Genomic DNA, 21,049 nt, shown 5'->3' on the forward strand with positions numbered 1-21,049 from the left:
AAATTATAATACGCTTGCAAAATAATATTGTAGAGAAACTTTCAAGCAGGAATTAATTTATAGACTTAAAAGATATATCAGTATTCTAACTATAGTCTCAGCTTCTGGAGGTTAAGTAATGGGTTACTTGCTTGTGTACACATTATCACTTAGATCAGAAAGCAATGAAGCAACAGTCTGAGGTAAAATTTTCTCTGACCCCAAACACATAGCAGCTGACTAGAGTTCAGAAGTAGTGTATATATATACACTCTGCAAAGGCAACAACTTCCTAAACACAAAACATGAGCGTAACTCTTTCTTGTATGAAGGAAAAGGAACTGAATTAATAATGCAGCATAGCATATATGCTCTATCTTTGCTAGACAAATGAGTGCTCCCCTTGCATTCAAAAGAGGTATACATGGGCTCTTAAAGCTGTGCAGTTTCCGAACATCTCAACATTGCTGTCTTGGTAACATTTCAGTACTAATTTGAGCAACGCCATAACTAGTCATACACACCAGACTGTTCAGATAAAACTCATAATCAATCACGATGAAGAGTAAAGCCTCGGTGAACATATCACATTAACATGTTACAATACCACCTAGGGACCTATATTTAGGGATGCAATTGTTACCTTTCTGAAAGTATATGCTGGGATCAAGAGCAAAGCAAATTCAACTTGCCTAGCATTAAAGTCAGAATACAAACAAAACAGCCTTGTGGCACCCATAAAGATTTCTCTAAGTTTATAATATGTACAACACATTATGCATTAAACAGTTCATTAGCAGTATGTGTAAGAGCAAGAAAGTACAGAATAGGACTCATTTCTTTGGCAAATAAAAGTCACTTAAGAGCTTACTCTGATACTACTAATTGTTAATCAGATTTATCACATATTTTGTCTTAATGTACCTGTCCACAGATCGACCAGGTCCCACACCAAGTTCTGGTCGCGCGCTGGGTAAGAGGTAAGATAACCTATCCATCACAGAGGATGCTACAGGTAAGGCAGCAATATTTTGATTTATCTTCTTGAGCTCATTTACAATGGCACTGGCGACAGACTTCAAAACATGATGAGGAAGGTGAAAGGTAACCGTTGCCCACTAAATTAAGAAAAAAAGTGCCTAGTTTATATTTAAAAATTTTAGTATCTAAACAACAAATAGATCACGACAGCGTCAAACCCAAAAACAAATGCACGGCTTGCACTCTCTTTTGATTTCAAGAAATAACACAAGAACAGGCACACAAAAGCAACATGAACTTAATACAAGGAAAGTGTCAGTAACCTCAGATTTAAGCTCAGTTGGGTTTATCAGGAAGAAACTAACCTTGTTTATTCCCTTAATAAGTGAAACTTCACACAGACCCACTAAGAAACACGTAACATATTACATCCTCTTCAAACAAAATGCACCACTAAGTCAAGCATTTTGTATGCTTCAATAATGGTAGCCAAGCAAATCAGATTTGGCGATCCATGTTAGACAGTACAGAGACAAACTCTTACCTTTGCAACTTTGTGATTTGCTGCTGTTTCATGTGAGGTATTTTTTAAACCATCCTTCAGTTGTGTGATGAATAAGTCATATCCCTCTGTGCTAGAAACATCTACTTTTTCTATGCAAGCAGATAACAGCTGCTGAGCCTAAAATGCAGATGCGCAAGAGAAGTTAGCATCCATGTTGAGTAACTACAGAGAAGAATTATACCTGTTTTGTTACTCCAGGAAATGTATTGTATATTATATCAGCATAATTCCCATAAAAGACCCAGAGTTGAGCAAGCAGTTCCAAATTTTACTTTGTAGGCCAATCAATGAAAAACTTCAGCAATAGTGACAGTAATTACTACAAGTTCCCTCAAGGGTGCTACCACCAAATGTTAAACAAGTCAGTCATACAAACAATTAGAACCCATATTCAAGCCAATGAAAAAAGGAGACATCTATTGCCCAATGCTTTCCCTTCAAAAGAATTCACTCAGCTTTAGGGACAAAAAGTGAGAGCAAGAACAAAGTCTTGACATTTTTCTGAGTAGCTTTGTATCTTAAAAAAGTTAGATGATAATGAGAAAAACAGTGTTGCAACAAAATTAGAGATAAAAAATTACTTAAAATGGCTAGTATAATGAAGCTGGAAAATGAGGCAGAAAAAAACCAGGCTAGTTTAGAATCTAGAAATTTTTGAAACTCAGAAATAATGCATCTGGAAAGTAACACTATAAACATCCATTTATAGACTTTTTTCTTCCAAATCCCGTCTGTTTCTACCTTGTCCCTCTGTCTGCTAACTTCATGTCAACAGATGAGATTTAAAGATATGCTCTGTGTGCAAAACACAGAGTATTCTGTATCTGTTGTTAGTTGGGCTAACATCTGAAAAACGTTATATCAAGTCTTTCAAGTTACAAACACGGGGAAGTATTTCCTAAGGGCAATGGCCAGTCAGTCCTTTAAACAGCCACAAACTGCTCCAAACAGAATGGGTCAAATGACTACTTGGTTACATCCTTCAGGAGTTCGCAGGAATAAAGACAGAAAATAAGGCAAATCAGTCTCCTAGCTAAGGCTGTATCTGTTTCTCAGATTTCAATAAAAAGACAATTACAATTCCTGTGGTATCTTGTACTTCCCAAGTCTCTTGCAGATGACAGAAGTACACCACAAAGACTCTGGAAGTTCGTAAATTTACAGTGTTCTATGGGGAAATAAAAAAAGCATAGAGGCTGCATCATAACTTCTCAACGCTGACAATTAGGAATGCATAAAGATGCAAAGCATTACCAGCAGATCAATCACATAAAAAGACTATTTAAGTGCAAAGATTTGCAGAACAGTTCTAGAGACTAACAAAACATAAAGGCTCTTGCTTAGATAAAGGTTCTTGACCTTCTGATGATAAAAGAGGTGGACCGATGTGTTTGTATGATATTTGCTTAATATTTACTAAAACTTTGAGGCCTGGGTAACTCATCTTTAAAATGTAAAGCAAGAACTGAAGACTGTTGATTTTTCTCCTCCCACCTCACTGATCTGGCCATCAACTCCCCAGATCTGCTACTGAATTACAGTATTTTCTATTCCCTTCTACAGAAAGGATCTTTTGTGGAGAAGTGGTCTATTTTAACCTTGAAAGAAGGGTCTGTAAACTCTTTAGAACCAAAGAATCTTTAGCTAAAACAGACACAAACCTACAGGCTGTATTCACAGAATCGCGGAATGGCCAGGGTCGGAAGGGAGCTCTGGAGACCATCTAGGCCAGCCCCCTGCTAAGGCAGGGTCACCTGCAGCAGGTTGCACAAAGTTGCATCCAGGCAGGTTCTGAATGTCTCCGGAGAAGGAGACTCCACAGCCTCTCTGGGCAGCCTGCGCCAGGGCTCTGACACCCTCAAAGTAAAGAAGTTCTTCCTCATATTGAGAGGGAAATTTTATGTTTCAGTTTGTGCCCGCTGTCCCTTGTCCTGTCACCAGGCACCACTGAAATGAGCCTGGCCCCATTCCCTTGGCACTCGCCCTTAAGAGATGTGTATGCATTGATAAGACCCCTCTCAAGTCTTTCCTTCTCCAGGCTAAACAGGCCCAGCTCTCCCAGCCTTTCCTCATCAGGGAGATGCTCCAGTCCCCTCATCACCTTTGGATCCCTCCGCTGGACCGTCTCCAGTACTTCCCTGTCTCTCCTGAACAGGGAAACCTGGATCTGGACACCATACTCCAGATGTGGTCTCAGCTGGCGAACCACGTGAGACTGCAAAACCAGTGACAGCAAAACTTATGAAAGGAAATGCTGACTTCTGTCTCTTCATACTCTGCCACGCATACCAAGATTTCGTAGTTACCCACAAAGAGTGTAAAAATTATGCCAGTGGCAACAAGCCTGAGGAGCCTGGAAAGCTCTCTTTGAAGACCTCTATGAAGTAACATTTTATTGCTGTTGCTTCTACTCAAGACAAGTAGTTTTAAACCTCACATATAACACACATTCTTGGTTCATAATAAGCACCTATTATTCAATATTCCAAGAGTGCATACATATTTTAAAACAATACTCAGGATAAGTTTTTGTTGGTGGTGCATCATTAAATATAAATTCCATTTCCCACAGAGGTGCATGGGAAGTGCTCTTTTCTCAGAGTGCTTTAAAGACTCAGAATCTGGATCTAGTAGTCCAGGTTTGGGGTTTTTTTGACTGTAAACACTATTCTAAATATTATCACTGGCAGATGCTCTATGCTTTTCCCAAACAAAGAATTAATCTTGCTTGCAATTGAAAGTGAGGTACAGATTTACTTCCCAGGTCTATTACTTCATAATCATTACAAAGGTGAAAGCTGCTTTCCTCATCACCAAGTGCCTCAGAATAGAAACAATTATTAGCTGTCTTGCATTAGGCAACATTTGAAAATAAGAATGTACATGTTGCCTCACCTAATAAACACTAAGCTAGCTAAACATAAACCAACACGACTCTAAAAAAATATAAACGTATACATTAGCTTCACTTGAAGCGATACTAAATGCTGGGTTGTGTCTCAAATCAGGAGGAATCGTGTTACAGCTGTGATAGTCCAAACATAAAAGGGAAGCCCAGTTTGCAGGGAAAAAAAAGTCTTTTATTAGACCAACGGACCTAGCCAGAAAAGTCAGATTCAAACATTAATTCTTCACATATACCAACACTACATTAGCTGATTTTAATTGTCTCTTTTCCCGAAAAGCTAAAAAAAATAAAAAAAAAATTCAGGGATGCCTAGCAGCCCAGACTGACTTCTAGAAGTGCATACAGATTCCATACATAAGCACTAACAAAGCTCTAGAAATTAGTCCTTATTCCTATCATTCCTAGCCACTAAAAAGTTCTTGTGTCTGGAATAACGTGCTCTTGATGAGGCAAACTCTTATTCATTTGAGATACAGGTACCTGCAAAAAGCTATCGCCCCATGACAGCTAATAACAAAGAAACTTTTCCATTACATGCTGTTAATATCACACTAGAAACTCAGGGTCAAATGTCTGGTTTCAGTATTTCTGACAGAGTTATTTACATATTCTCCCCTGCCTCCCCCCCATCCCCATATCTCACCTCTGTAACCGGCAATTCAAGCTGAACCACGTCATCTTGTTTTGAAACAGGTGTTTGCAGAGCTGTGTCCAACAGTAAGATGCCATTGAGATCTTTCCTACATCCTACTGCATAATCGTCCACAAAGATCACTTTATCCACAGCAGAAATATACTGACATTTCACCCGTCCACCTGGTTTAGCTATAAAGGGAAAGACAAAAAGCAAGATCCAATTAGGAAACAGCTTTTGAAAAAGACCTTTAATATCTGTTCCAGAAAGTAACATAAAACTTTAGCAAAATCTTTACTTCTTGAGATGATAAAAAACTAGCATTTTAGCTACAACTTTCACCAGATTTTTGTATTTCCTACATCAAAAACCAACCAACCAAATTCTATACATTCCATCAACAACTACAATTATTTTATTCCTATAAAGGAAGCATCACTCAAGTCCTGTTCCTACCAGGAGGCCTAAAGTAGTGTTTTCAAGTCTAATGTAGATACCTGATGTACTTAATGTTATCTGACAATTAATAAGAATTAAGTTATACCAGTCAGCATAAAAATTAAGACAAAACTGCTAAACTACCATTAAGGCTGATTAACAACATTTCATCAAGCAAAACAATACCCAGACTCCTGAAAACCTAAGTACAGCATATAACATGCCAATGCTACACAGGTCCCTTGAGACACTACGGTAGCTTATTTCTGCTCAGCGCTGCATACGTGACCTAACAGGTTAGAGAAGTTTGGTGGGGATGGAGGAACCACCAAGAGATAACTAAGGAAAGGCTATGGCAATGGTATCCTCCTCAGAAAAGTTTAACGTTAATTGACATTATGACTTGTCTAAGGCTGGATGGATTGTAAAACTAAATCCATGTATTATGCTATCCATGTAGAAGGCAAATTGCTTAATTCACAGAAAGTGTAAGCTGCTGCTACAGAAGCAGACTGTATGCGCGCTATAGGTATATGGACACATCACCCAAAGGACAAAGCTGAAATCGCTGGATCGTCAACATAGATCACTTCTTGTTGCACAGGAACAGGAATTTCATTAAATTTTGCATTAATCAAGTCCAGTCCCTGTTCTCCCCTTTCCTCAGACACTGGGTACTGTTTTTATTATGAATAATTAAAAAATCAACATTTAGGTAGCTCGCACCCAGATAAGGCGTCCAGATAAAGACAGCTACAAAATTCTGTCGTCTTCCCACTTTGATACAGTTAAATGGAAATTAGAACTTCCCCAAATATAGGGCACATCAATTCAAGTGCATTGCATTTGTCGTATCCTCTCAAAAACTCAGGCCAAGAAGAGTTGTCAGCTGCCCTCCTCACCAAAATTTTGGAAACAATGACTCATATACTCTCAAAATATAGGACATATGCCTTTGCCTGCATGAAGTATACTGCAATTGTAATCATTGCTGTAACAGTCAGAAACACTTCAAGAGCCCTAAAATCACTTGATAGCTATGAAGTCGTTAGTCCTAGCTCAACAAAAAAGGGTCCTCTGAATGGCAAATCAACTAGTTTCAAACTGTATTTCTGCCAATACATTGGAGTTCCTCACACAAGACTTTCTACAGCCAACACAGCTGCAGCCGAGGAAGTCATTCTACAGAGAAATTTTTGACAAAAATTCAAGTAGAAGCTTTAAGGTCTTTAAAAGCATTAGTTTCAACAATCTACTGGAAACTGTTATGTAAATAAACTGAAAGGTATCTGATGCCCTAAACTAGAAACCTCAGTAGATTCACACGGTGTATGCAGTTTACTCAGCATGATCCAAGTGGTGGATTGCTACAGGATACTTTATTTAACACATCACTTCTACTCAACACCATGAACACTTTCTTTCGCACTTTCCTTATTTCCCGACAAGCACAGGAATATGCTCAAGCCCTACAACTAGGAGTTTAGCAGCCTACAGTAGCCCCAGCCCCTGTCACTTTCCAGGCTAGACCATTCTTATCATTTCTGTAGTGAAGTTACTGAAATCTCATGTCTAAACCACCACGCAGCTAACTAATATCCTCTGTGTAAGCAGTCCCAATTTTTAGAAGCCAATGAAGATTACTAATGAGATAGACAACATGCCTAATCAACATTAAGAAACAAACCGAAAAGTTTTAACTACAGCACAAGAAATATATTTCCATATGTATTTCCAAATGTATGTCCAACACCCTGGGAAACATTCTGCAACTGGCTGGTATACATTTTGAATAGCTTCTGAACTGCTGACAAGCTATTTTGCAAATTAGGAGTTTCATTTTACAGTTCAGATAACACATTTCAAGATGGTTCTACTACTAGTCACAAAATGTATTACAGAACACCTATGACTGCCCATATAGATTAAAACAGTAGGTTGAGAACCAGTAAACTAAAGAATTTAGAATTCACCATTACAGAAGAAGTCACCACTGTAGAAGAAATGCCTAGAAAAGTTTAATCATACTCAGAGCATTGGTGGAAGGGTCCTTTCCAACTCAGGATCAACGTTTTCGCCGTGTGCCAAAGGACTCCAACTAATATCCTTTGAAAAACCTACCGGTAGCACTACAACATTATGTCTTGCCTGTCCAGCCTGGCTAAGTTTACCAGCAATAAGTAGTGATCTGCATCTTCACAAATCACAGTTCAAAAGTTTCACACCAACTCACTAAATTACTTAAGCCAGATTCTCATTTTAGCCCTAATTCCTTCAGCTGTAATTTCTTTTGGGTGGTAAAGGGAGAAATAGTCAAAAATTTATAACAATTTTGCTTTTCAGTCTTGGCACAAGTGGATGATAGCTTCTTGCAATACCTCCATCTTATCTGTCTAGGATTAAAAAAAGAACAACTCACAAAACTCACTTTTGTCAGATCCTGTTAGGAAACCTGGCTGGCTGCTAGCAAGCTAGAAGTGCAAGCCCAACAGCATACTATATTATGGTATGTCATACGTAACAACCTTACCACTAGCAACCTGAAAACTTTAAACAAAGGCAAATAAACATCAGATAGCAGAAATGCAGAATTTGAGAAAAGGAACATTCCCCTTCCACCTCCTTTGTTTCAAACAATACAGAACAGAGATCATCAATTTCTGGTGATCAAAACCTGACCTACAAAAAATTACAGAAAACAAACATGTTTGGAAAATACATAACAGTTTAACCAGCATCTATTGTGCCCCCTTGCCCACAGGCATTAAAATTAACCCAACTACTTAGAGAATCAGCCTTGTGTTTCAAGAAGTAGAAGAATGAAAAAGCCTGTCTCCATTTCTCTGCTATTGATAGCTTTAGCCTCAATGCTTTAGAGCTTAAGAGAAGCTGGCTGTCACCTGAATATGCACGGCCACCATCATGAAGATGTTGATACTAACACCTTTGATCTTTTTTAATATTGAAAAAAGCTAATTCATCTTGAAAATTGCTAGCCAGGAATGGCCCTAAAACATATCACAAAGTCGGTAATTCTCTTGACAAGGAGCTCCCAATGCATAGCACGCAAAAAAACCCAAATAGTCTCTAAATTACAATAAAGTAACATTTTTATATACAGCTATAAAGTCAGAGTGATACACACATGCATCATAGCACTAATTCCAGAACACTAAGATCCAGGACCAATCAAATATCTAAAGGCACATCCATAACTTCAATCCATGAATGCAACTAGGTCTTTAGCTTAAGAATTAAAGTCAAATTTTTTTGAGAAATAGAAATCCCATGAGCTCAGCAAAACACACGCATTATGTGCACTGATACCAGTTTTTGCACTTTCAATCTAAACTAGAATATCCAAACAATATCTCAGTATTCATTTCAAAATACTGCAGCCATGGGAAGCTAAATGGATAAAGTTTCAAGAGAACAAAAACCCTATCTATTCTATTAACTTTGTATCATTAGATTTGAACATCAAACTATTGAAAGGCAAGAGATTAAAAAAAACCCAAACACTCAAGAGAAGGGAATGGTACTACTGCAGAAGTCCTTGAAATTTACTGTTAGAATTAAAAAAAAAAATAATAATTTTCCCCTTTCTATTGTGAAGTGTGCATGTAAAGCTCCAGGTTTGGGAGTTGCTATCACTCATGGTAAAATGCTGTGTAAAATCCTCCTTCCAGACGCCAGGTTAGCAGGCAGCAAAACTATCCTTTCCACTAGTGACAAACGCACTTCCTGACCACAACACTGCTCAGCTACTTCTCACACATTTTTCACCTGTACTTGGGATTAAAAAAGCATATGTATCAGTTGCCCTCCGTTGTTGTGAGGCAGGTGCCTTTCCTACTGCTACTGTTTCACGTAATCATAAAGCCAACTGAAAAATCGAGTTAGCAAGTATAACATCTCATTGTATGCTACCTAAGTAACACAACTTTGCCAAGGCAAGCACATCAGAACACTTGTACTTTGAGGAAGTTCTACAGTTCAAATAAAAACCTGTCTTGAAGTTCAACTTGGTATCTTAACTTGCTATACTTGCAGGAAACCATCCTGAACTATACTAGTCACAACTACGGATTGGTTCCAAAGGGTAACATTTTGACACAAAAGAGGACAAAAAGCAAACCACTTCAAGTCTGGTTTAAAAAGGAGAAAGTTGTCTCTAAATAGTTTTACATCAGTAGCTCCCAAAGGAAACAAAGACACGGTGGTTATGAACGTTTGGGAACACGGTAACCAGAAGATGGCTAAGGCATGGCCAAACCCAGGCCATGACTGCTCGTCATTACTGAATTTATCAGTTACAGATTCTCTCTTGTTCCTCCTTTTCTCCTCCTACAGTAGTTTTATCTTCCAAGTCCAGGGCCAGCCCCTTATTTGCTCACCTCAGCAAAGCACTCTGCTGCCCCACCAACACACTCCACAGGTCCCTCCTTAGCAAAACAAAAGCATTCTCAGACTCCAGGAAAGGATGGCAAGTAATCTATTGGATGAAAACAAGTTCAAGTTGCTATTTTAGACTAATGATGTAGACTGGTTTAAACCAGCTATACACAAGCAGTATTTTCTCTTTTTGATTTCACTACACAGACACACCTCCATCTGCCACATCACCTGGAAGAGCAGTCCAAAATGACTGAATAAAGCAAAAACACATTCCGAGGGGAAACAGGAAAGAAAACTCAAAACATTCTCCAAACAGCAAGAACGCCCAAGGAGGCAGCTTGACATTACAAAGGGCCTTTGAACTCGCTTATTTGCCAAATCTGTATTTAGATAATCAAGAACAGGACAGGTAATCTACAGTTTATCTCTTCCTTTAGCAACAAACAGGACAGAATTGTTTCAGTGTCAGTTTCATTATATGACAGGTGGTTTTAATGATCCTTATGAGAGTAGGAATACGTGTTATCTGGGCCAAAGCATTGGAGACTGCCACATAAATATTAACTAGATGTGTCTGATCAAGCAATTACTAACAGAAGCTAACATTAACATGCTTAAAAGGTTTCAGAACATAAGCAGCCACTGAGATCAAGGCAGTTCCTACCTCCCTAGCTTTGCAGACGTAGGGTCCTCTTCCACTCTACAGATTGAAACCAAGACTGAATCAGCAGGAAGCCAGTGGCGAGCTCTTTGTGCCCACACTCTTCATGTTTCAGATCTCCATGTACCTAACATTACTGCTGCCTTGTATGACATACAAAATGCAACTGCTCACAGAGCTTTATACAATTATCCTGAGAACAAACTACAAAAGATTTCATAAGGATTGTATTCTACAATCCTTCCTGAAAACTCAGGTAAATCACGAAAATTTAAGCCCCTGCAATTCTCCTGCAAACACCTCTCAAAGGACAGTGTCTTCCTCAAAATTTCTCTCAAAAGTGAAACCTATGATTAACAATTTTCAGAAAGCTGTCTTTCACAAATTGCAGACAGACAAGATGACAGCATCCACCCAGGACCAGAGACAGGCAAGGAATACTTCACAGCTCAGTAACGAGAAGTTCCCATTCTTCAAGAGCAATTCCCATCGCGGCATTTCACAACAAAGACTCTGCCGGATGAAATTTTACTACCAGTTCCTCTTTTTATCACTAAAGTGGTTAGAGCATCTGAGTTCACTCATTATGTATCCTGCAGTCTCTGCAACAGGAGAAAACACCTCCAGTTATGGCACTTTTTAAACTCTCCAAGACTGTTCAGCAGGAAACAGTTTAGCTTCCCCGCTTCCCAAGCCCAAATATCCTAAGAAGTTTCCAAAATATCAACCTGGGAGAAGCACCAGATTCTCAAAAGCAGATGGCTGGGCTACAAGGCAAGCAAAAAACTGGCTTGACTGTCATGCATAAAGTTAGTAAGCCAAGACCGGCCAGTTACCAGTGGCATTCAGCAAAGCTTGATACAGTTTACTACCTTCATCAGTGGCTTGGATGATGGGACAGGCTGCACCTTCCGCAAGACCATGGATGACGTGGATGAAATGGGAGGCAACTGAGGGCAACTAATGCATTAAATGGCAGGGCTGCCTTATAAAAGGATCTCAAAAAGCCAGAGAAATGGCTTGACACAAGTATCCTGAAGCTCAAAGACAAATGCCACATCTTACAGCTGGTATGGACTATAAACCCATACACCAACAGAAGCTGGGGACCAACTGTCTGGGTGGCAACTTGACAGAAAGAACATGGGGATCGTGACGGACAGGCTGAACAAGCGGCAGCAATGCATCCTTACAGCAACATACCGTTACAGGGGATCGCACAGGCAGTAGATCAGGGGATCTACTCAGTACTTTTGAGTCCACATCAAGAATACTGTGTCTGGCTTTGGTCCTCCATCCGAGATATCAGCACATATGTGAGAGTCCCACAAGGGGATACTAAGTTAGAGGGCTGGAGCATACAACATGTGAAGAAAAACCAAGATAACAGGGCTCGTTTAGCCTGCAGAAAAAAGGGTTTAGAAGGAAATCTAACAGCAGTCTTCCATTACTGCAGCCGTAGTTCCACAGCTATGTTAGACTGCTGAGTTACTACCTTTCTCTTTTTGACATTAGTTTTAAGGCACTACAACACTGAACACAGGAGCAACCTCACTGGATCACAGGAAAACACACATAACCCCACACTTTGTCCAAGACAGTGGTCTAAACCAGGTGTGCAGTGAAGAATTTATGAAAGGGTATGTATACAATGGTACCTTCCTGTAACACACTCAGCCCCTGCCGATTTCTGCTCAGGGACTTCCTGATTTCTTTTTTGTACAATGACCTTTGATAGGTTGTTCTTCCATCACTTTGTCCAACGCTGTTGTAACTCCACTAAATTCTTATGAGAACTTCAAATTAATTAAATGCATTCTCACATTCTCCTAGATCCACTATATTTAAAAGCAAAACTATTCTTTAGGGTGCCTTTTCAAATTCTTTAAAGAAGCCGACAAGGTGGAAGGACCTTGTATGTTTAAGACACCGCTTCGCGGCGTAATAATATTTGAACATGGTGACCATAGAAGTTTAACTTTAGCTCTATCACTAAAGAGACATTCAGAAAAGCTAAATTAAGTCTTGTAAGACTGGTCTTGCCAAGCTCCATCTATATAGGTAATGTGAAGCAGGTTCCTCCAAAAGTTTAGAGTAATGACTTTTTCTGTATTGAATGGAGAGGGAATCTTAAGATGATTTGCTGAGAAATGCTAATCTTGTTAATTCTGACTTACAAAAGCTATAGAAAACTGATCAGAAAAAACACCCCACTATTAAATTAAGTCTGTCAATTACATCACAACATGAACCTAGGATCCTGTAGAAGACAGGCCTACTAAATCTATCACAGCATTTCTCCACAACAGCCACAGCGCCTTCTTGCTCTTCAATGAAACACTCCCAGTCCTTCCAGTCTTTGCTGCCATCTCCCCAGCTTCCTACTTCCCTAACCCTTTCTAACCCTTTCCCCACTGTCATGCGGCCGCTTCATCATAGTTCTCAGTCCCACCCCTCACCCTCCCAGCTCTTCCCTTTCACAACAAGTTTTTCATAAGTCTCTTTAGCCTGTTGCCAGTAAAAAAGTGTTTCTCAAACTTTTCTACATCTGCCACATGCTCAGATGAGTTCCTGACTGCTTCACACTCAGGTCAGGGAAGTGTAGTGGATCAAACCATCTTCCCTCCATGAGCTGTACAGGAGACTGAAGAACTGACAGACTGCGCTATGCAAGCCTTCATTAACCAGCACTTGGGTATGTGTTTTCACTAATGCTGCTAATTTTCAAGACTGATAAGCAAACCTAAGCGATAAGCGAATTCTCTCATCTCTTAAGTTACATTAAAAAAAATTATCAATACTCACTGAACAGCCCTTGCAAATACCTCAAGAAAATTTGTAACATAATAGCATTTATATTTATCTGAAAGGTAAGTTATTTCCGTAAGTTTACACTTTTAATCTAGGCTGTAAAACAAAAGCTGTTCTTTCTCCCCTGTTTCTTGTGCACCATCCTTATCTGTGGAGTGCTCTTTCCCCTAATATACATGCAAATCTTCAAAGTAAATGTTGTGCGTGTACCAGACTTCCTGTCTACTTTTTGACTAGCAGTGTGCACAGGGTCCTTACCAAATCGTGATACTCTTCCGAAAGACAAAGCAGCAAAGGAACTGGGCCAATACACCACCCAGTATTCTGACTCTGCAGAAACCAAAAGAACTGCAAGTGTTGGTATTGGTATGCATCTGTACCTCACAAATGGAAGAACTGAGTGCAAGAGCTCTTCTTTCTTGAACTGTCCACTCAGTAGTAAGCACTCATCTGGTGACTGCAAGAAGTCATTGCAATTAAGAGGGCATTAACTATTTAAAGGACATCTTTCTGACAGCAGAAAGCAATACTGCAACATCACTCAAGAACCAGGAGGAAAGTAAACTGATCCACACGTAAAATTTTTATTTAAAAATAAAACCCATGTTGAGTAGCTACTGATAAGCAACAAGCTATCTCTCAACATGACTTACAACAAACTGATACACTCAAAAGCTGTCCAGGAGTCCATGGTTGTAAGCCTTATCTCCAACACAGCCCAAGAAGCATTTTTGAAAGATGTCATACTGTTCAGGGAGAATTAAAGAATCCTTATAACAGCAAGGATGGACAGCTTTGTTTCCCTATTTGAAAGTAAGTTGGAAAGAAAACCTGTAAGAACAGATCAACGTCATACCCAGAAATCAGGCATAATCATTACTAAAAGCTTGAGAGAAACAGTTAAGGTGACTCTTAAGTCTAGGACTGCCTTACAAAATCCTAATGTTGTATTTCCCTTAAGCTCAAGTTACTGATACCGATGCAATAGCAACCATAAAAATAGTTACAAGCAATATAACAAAAGACTCAGAAAGGGATTCTACTGAGCCAGCTAACATTATGGCTGGCTGATAGGACAGAAGAGTATACAAGACCCAAACCACTGATGCTCAGAATAGCAAAAAGATCAGGGCTTCTAAAGATCACTAGGCCAGGCAATCCAAAGCAAAAACCTTCTCCATGTTTCCATTACTCCGAGTCCAACAGAGGTCTACCTGCCTTCTTTCATAATGTTCTGGACTTGAACCAATCAATTATCTCTGTCAGAACATACTTCTGCCAATTTTCTTCTGTGCTTTATATAATACAGTATACAACATGACTGGGAGCTGAGCTGAAGGATTTATCACATAAGCATATTAAAAGCCATCTTGACCAAAGCTGGACCACAATCAGCACTGAGGCTGAAAATCAGGTTTTCTCCCCGAGGGTTCTCCATATCAATGAGAAATACCTTAACTACCTGTGAGATAGAATAGGGCAGGAGGAAATCAAGGTTCAAATCCCTGATGCAGAGCACAGTATTTCCTCTTTGGGTCACTACAAAGCATTTCAAGACACATCTTCCTGCAGAAGACCTTTCTCAAAGTTCATTCACAGAGGGCTAGGAAATTTCTGATTATCCAACATCAAAGCACACTGCAACATTTAATAATACGATGCTACCGTTGCAATGATAGCCATGAATCCATCAGTCCAGATATGAATGATCTGTCAATAAAATGAAAAATGTTCTGCTATCTTGCCTGGCAACATAACATACGCCTGCATAGCTGTCTGTTGTTACTTCTGAATCCCTACAATAAAGATAGTAATGCAAACGCCCCTTTAAAGGCACGTGATCAGATCTCTATTTTTACTCTATTTTAGCTTCTGCAGAAGATAATCCAGATGTGCTTCCACAGAGCCTGGAAATATCAATTAATGGCGTCTTGTCAGTCTGGCAAGATCCATGGCAAGTAAGAAGGAATATCTGACATACCCTGATCAAGCCTGCCAGACAGATGCGGCATATGGCAGCCTAGAATCTTTATTGGAATAAAACACTGAACTCAAATCTTAACAATTCTCCTATTCTGTTTTTTTCAGGTGCTTAAGGATCTTCATGAATGACCTTAAGATCACATAAATCACTGGAACAATCTCTTTGAGAAGCATTTTACCCAGACTAGCATTGTCATTCAAGCATACTCAAATGCAAGGTGGCCTGTAGCAGATCACTAGATACTCGACAATATTCCCCATGCAATGAGAAACAGATGAGGAAAAAATTCTTTATTAACAGCAACAGCCTTCATCATTAGTATTTTTAATTTTTTTTGTCTCATAATCAAGTAAATGAAAATAAGAGCCAAGAAGATGAGAAAACTCGCCCCAATTCTGAGGAATGAAGGAGACAACTTGAGCAGTGTCACCACAGTGAGCTTGAAACAGTTAAAGCCACTGCTGATGTCCCAAATAATTCAAGCCTAGAACTGGATGGCAGAGCATCCCAACAGTTTGTTCCTAGACATCGTAAGAAGCACACACTCCCTCTGTGACTCCTAAGCTGCAAAACGTGGGATTCTTCTTGTTTTGCTTCCTGCATCACATGGAAAGGAAACAAAAAGCCAGAACTGGACATCCCTTGATAGATTTCCAAGGTTCCATAATTCAAAGTGAGGCAGCTGAAGACAAATAGGACTTTCCCAAAAGAGAACACCGACAGACAGAAAATGGTGTTGAACTTGCTGGCAAGACGAGCCTCCTGGGCTGGGACCTATTGATTTCTGAATTCTTGTGTTGGAGGAGCAGCAGCTGAGGGCCTCTGGTGATAAGGCAGAGTCTCTGTTTCCCCTACAGGAACTGGTATGTATGTACAATGAACAGATCCTTCCCTGTATGCATTCAGAAGTCTGTATTTTGGTTACCGTTAGGGTCTCTATAGTAATTCAAAGATCTTAACTATGAAACACTGCGCATTTTAGTGAACAAGGCTCTGAAGCCATTGCTATGTCAAATTAATCTAGAAAATTCTACAGAAACATCCAAGTTGGTCACTGTCAATCTGACAGTACATTTTAGTTTCTGTGTTTCTGGTCAAGCTTCTCTGGGAATTACAGCACTCTCCCAGTTCAAGCAGTTTTCTTATTTGGAAACAGAAGGAAATGATAAATCAAGCATCTCTACAAACACTAAAGAGTCACTCGAGATTATTCTGGAAGTTTGCTTTGATACTTTGGGATTTTTTGGTCTGGCTTTTTTTTGGTTGGTTGGTTGGTTTTTTTGAGGTGGAGGAAAAGGTTCATCCTTAGTGCTGTATTTGGAGACTGATCATGCATGCTCTTTGGCTACCAGTGTTCAACTTGAAACTGAAAGCACACAAATATTTAAATGCCCACTGGGGAAAATAAAAGTACTTGATAGACTTGCATGGCAGATTGAAAACTAGTCCTGACTACTACTAGCAAACACACAGAAATCCCTAATACCCAGTAATCACAAGAATTGTCCTTGCACTCCCAGTCTGGCTCTCTGAAACACGTAGTGCGTATTCAACAGCATTGGGAGAACAAAAAGGACAACCTTGTGACCAGGTAAGACGAAGATCAATGTTAAAGGACCATCTGATTTTCCCTTTACCAATAGTACTCTCATTCGCTACCGCAGTCTGGGCTGTTGCAAATGATCACCTGGCCCTCGGGAACAGGCCTACAGTGCCCATACAGGAAACAGATTAAGATGTCACTTTCAAAAGGTAGATCTGATGAAGATATGGTGTGGTATAATAATAATCGTAATCCTCACTGGATTCCTACAGTTTGGGCTCAGAATAACAATCCACGGATCATCACATACATCAGATCAGTGATGTGCACATGAGGAACTGAAGCATGCAGACCAGAGACCACATTCTAATGTCTGGACCTGATCTACAACTGAAGTGTCTTTTGGCTGCGAACCTTTTGTCTTGCTCTTTTACACACCAAAGACAGCAAACTGCATTTACATTCCACCCAAGACAGCCTCCACTGCTCTACCAGATTCAGTATTCCACAGGTTCAATCTTTTCACCAAGAAGGAGCCCAAAGCTTAATGTATTGCTGCAGTCAACAGCAACTGCAAATAAAAGCAAAACCAAAGCTTGGTGGAGTTTCCCCCCATCTCCCTCCCTTGATGGGGGATCTTTTTCCTTGCTCTGCTTTCGAGAAAGAGAGGCCTGCTATGTTTTGTTTTTCCTTGGGTAATGAGCAACAGCATTTCTGTCCAACATAAATCTTTTGACAGGGCAAAAGATCTGCAGCCCCAATTACCAAGGAGGACAAGCAGTCTCCCAAGAGAAGCAGTTTTAATTCCTAGAGACTATTTTTAGTTATAGTACCAGAAGTCCCTGCAGCAACAATATCCTTTGACCTGTCATTTATGGCAGGGGAGGGAGCAGGGACAGAGTTGGCCTACAGGTCTGAGTGCCCAACTACTATCCTACATTAAAAGAGCTCACACTGTACAGAGTAGGCAGACATCAGAGAACAGTTGAATTCCCTTTTCCTCCTCTTCCCAAAGACAGGCTGAAAAGGGAGAGAACAAGAGTGAACACAGCTGGTAACAGCCGCAACAGACACCAGCTGCCGAGATGAACCAGATTTCTGACAGGCATGCTGGTCTAAATCTATAAGGAAATTAATTTAAAGTTTCTTCAAACTAAACTAAGGTTATAATTTTTTTTTCCGCTAACATAATCACCAGCTATATGGCATTGATAAAATTAGGGTAGATAGCAAGCAATTCCGTTGCTTCATATGAGGAGGAGTAGAATCCATCTTTTACAGTCATGCTGTCAGAGAGACGACTGAGACTAAAGGAAGTATACATGACTGAATACAGGACTGCACGCACGTAACAGAAGCAAAGCAGTTAAGTTATTTTTAAATAGTTACTATTTAGGGGAGAAATTCCATTAGCATTTTGAATACTAAATCAAACCCCTTGCAAGGATCCTATCACAGAAAAGTGTAAAACAACAGCTTAGGCTTTGATTTACAGTTCACTTTTTCTGTTCATGAAAATTAAACATGTTCTCCTCAACCAATTACAAATTAAGTCATCGATTTATGCCCTCTTCATCCACAACTTAAAAGTAATTCTCAAATTCTGGCAATAGCTTGAAGAAAATTGAGAAATAAAGATATTAATAAAAAAAAAGCACTTTAGGAGATAGCATGGTAGAAGAAATGGAACTACAGAAGCAGAATGATCTGAATTCTGAACAAAGCGGGAAACACCACACAGGAGCCTCGTTTTCAATACAAGCGACGGACAACAACAGCAGCTGACACCTTCTTAATAATCCCCCCCCAAAAAAAAATTTATTGCCCCAAACATTTAACCTTTACACTTTACAACGTGCCAACTTTAACTTATGAAAGGAAATCGCTGATTTTTGTTTTGTTCTCCTCAGTTTGACATTGTAATACAGCTGTAGGTTTTCAAGGTGAAAGCATACATATTGCCTAGACTATGGCATCCCCATACGATTCATGACATTACTATACCACGTTCAGGCGGCAAATGTCAGCCTTGCACTACCACCGCTCAGCAAAGCTAGTTCTTACTAGCAACGCAGAACTGTGAGGAGAACCTGAACACAGAAACACACAACTAGTAAGAAACGTACCTTTCTGCACCAAGGGCTGGTCTCGTGACACACCAAACAACCCCACCACTAGCTCCAATATTCTGACGAGTACCACAGTTTAAGAAACATTAAGGTATGAGGAATAAAAACTGTTCATACCATATGAATCTTTTTCTACACAGCTAATTTGTTAACAGTGTAGAAACACTAATGGGCAACAAAGAAAGCTGCTTCACAGTTATGAAGTTACTACAGTCATGGCCTCCACAAAGTCAGTCCATAACCCTGCCTCCCTAACATCACAGCAGGGATAATGTCACTGGCACCAGAGACAGTCAAGATACTCAGCAGCCTGAGGAACTATGCAAATATATATAAAAATGGACCATGAAATGACTTCACTGAGGGTTCTGATCTTAATTCTCAGCTATAAGGCTAACGATACTTCCATGAAATAAACCTCCTTCACAAACGCAGATTAAGGCTCAATAAATAAAACCACAGAAACATGCTATCAGATAGAATTAGAACTATGCCTGTCCTGCATAATACATTGCTTCTAATCTTTGGAAGGTTCAATGTTGTCATCCCCAAGAACAGCTGAAAAAATAAACTGGAAAAAATTCAGCCCTATAAATCACAGCTTTCCATCCCCATTTCATCTTTTACTAACTACGCCAATACGATTTAGAGAAGGAACACGCGTCCCTGCTGCCTACACCAATCCCTCTGCCCCGAAGAGCAGAAACCGTTCAGGCTTGAAAAACCAGGGGTGCAACAGAACCAGGGCACCCCCCGGCACCTGGGCCCGAACCCGGCCGGCCGCTGCCCCCCGCCCGCCACCACCCGTGCTCCCGGGGAGCCGCCGGCCGCCTCCCCCGCGGCTCCGCAGCGCCGCGATCGCGCCCGGGGGCTGCCGCGGCCCGCTCCCCCCCCGCCGCCCGCCCGCCTGCCTGCCTCCCCGGCCGCGGCAGCGGGGCCCGGCAGGCCTCGGGGGCCCGGCAGGCCGCGGGGGCCAGGCCGCTCACCGTTGAGTGCCGACGCCTGCAGCGTGGCCCCCGAGGTGCCGTCGATGACTTTGATGGCGCCGCGAGCGGTCACGGCCAGGATGGCGTTGAGCGCCGGGTGGTAGCACAGGCTGCAGAGACCGTCGGCGTCGCAGCGCAGACAGCCGTCCCGCAGCAGCAGCCACTCGCAGGAGCCCGGCCCGGCCGACACCGGCCCGGGCCCGGGCCCGGCCGGCACCGCCGCCGCCGAAGAGCAGGAGGCCGCCGCAGCCATCTTGCCGGCCGCCGCCGCCGCCCTCAGGACAAGAGGCCCACAGGGAGCCGCTCAGTGACAGTCCCTGGAGCCGCCGCCGCCGCCAGTCACCATCCGGGTCCGGGGAGAGGGGGAAAGGGAGAGAGCCAGCGTGCGCAGGAAGTGACACAACCGCGCCGGATGCGGAACCGACCGCCGGCCCTGCCGCGGGGGGCGGAGTGGGGGGGGCAGCAGCTCGTCACCGAGAGGGACAGGGGGAGAGAGGGGGCGGGGCTCCACTGCGCGCGCGCATCCTCCTCCTCCGCGGGTGGGGCCACGCACGGGGCGCCCCCCCGCTGCCGGCGTGGGCGTGGTGAGCGTGCTCCGGCGGCGGGGCGGGGCGGGGCGGGGCGGGGCGGGGCGGGGCGGGGCGGGGCGGGGCGGGGCGGGGCGGGGCGGGGCGGGGCGGGGCGGGGCGCGGGCCTTTCCTCCGCGCCGCGGGCCCTCCCTCAGCCCGGCGCGGGCAGCGGTCACCCCCGGGCCGGCCGGGAGGGCGCCGGGCCCAGCTCCGGTGAGGGGTGCTCTCCGGTGGGCAGTCGGCGTAACGGCCCCGTCTCCCCAGGGCCCGAGCGCGGCCAGCCGGCCGCCCCCCGCCCCGGTCCCCGTGGCCTAGCGCGCCCGCCGCCCCGGGAGGTGGCTCTCGGGCTCTGGTCTTCTTTCCGAAGGCGGAGCGGCGCGGGGCCGGCCCTGCCGGAGTTGCCTGCAGCTCCGGTGCGAGGCGGCGTGCGGGCGGGCCCCCAGCCCCCCGCCCGGCCGGGGGC

The 21,049-nt window shown here is 42.3% G+C and overlaps 1 protein-coding gene across 6 annotated transcripts in view; it reads right to left on the reverse strand.

Annotated features, from left to right (window-relative positions):
* The window catches only part of BIRC6 (baculoviral IAP repeat containing 6), a 183,139-nt gene extending 162,737 nt beyond the window's left edge, over positions 1 to 20,402 (reverse strand). For all 6 annotated transcript variants that reach the window (XM_056357629.1, XM_056357633.1, XM_056357630.1 and 3 more), the window contains exons 1-4: positions 20,018 to 20,402; positions 5,077 to 5,258; positions 1,505 to 1,642; positions 904 to 1,097 (exon numbers count right to left, since the gene is read on the reverse strand). In XM_056357629.1, the coding sequence (XP_056213604.1) occupies positions 904 to 1,097; positions 1,505 to 1,642; positions 5,077 to 5,258; positions 20,018 to 20,270 (767 nt within the window). In that variant the 5' untranslated portion in view covers positions 20,271 to 20,402. The remainder of the gene's footprint in view (positions 1 to 903; positions 1,098 to 1,504; positions 1,643 to 5,076; positions 5,259 to 20,017) is intronic.
* Between the last annotated feature and the right edge of the window lie 647 nt (positions 20,403 to 21,049).

The sequence above is a fragment of the Falco biarmicus genome, chromosome 12 (genome assembly GCF_023638135.1).
Source record: "Falco biarmicus isolate bFalBia1 chromosome 12, bFalBia1.pri, whole genome shotgun sequence".
In the NCBI taxonomy this organism is placed as follows: domain Eukaryota; kingdom Metazoa; phylum Chordata; class Aves; order Falconiformes; family Falconidae; genus Falco; species Falco biarmicus.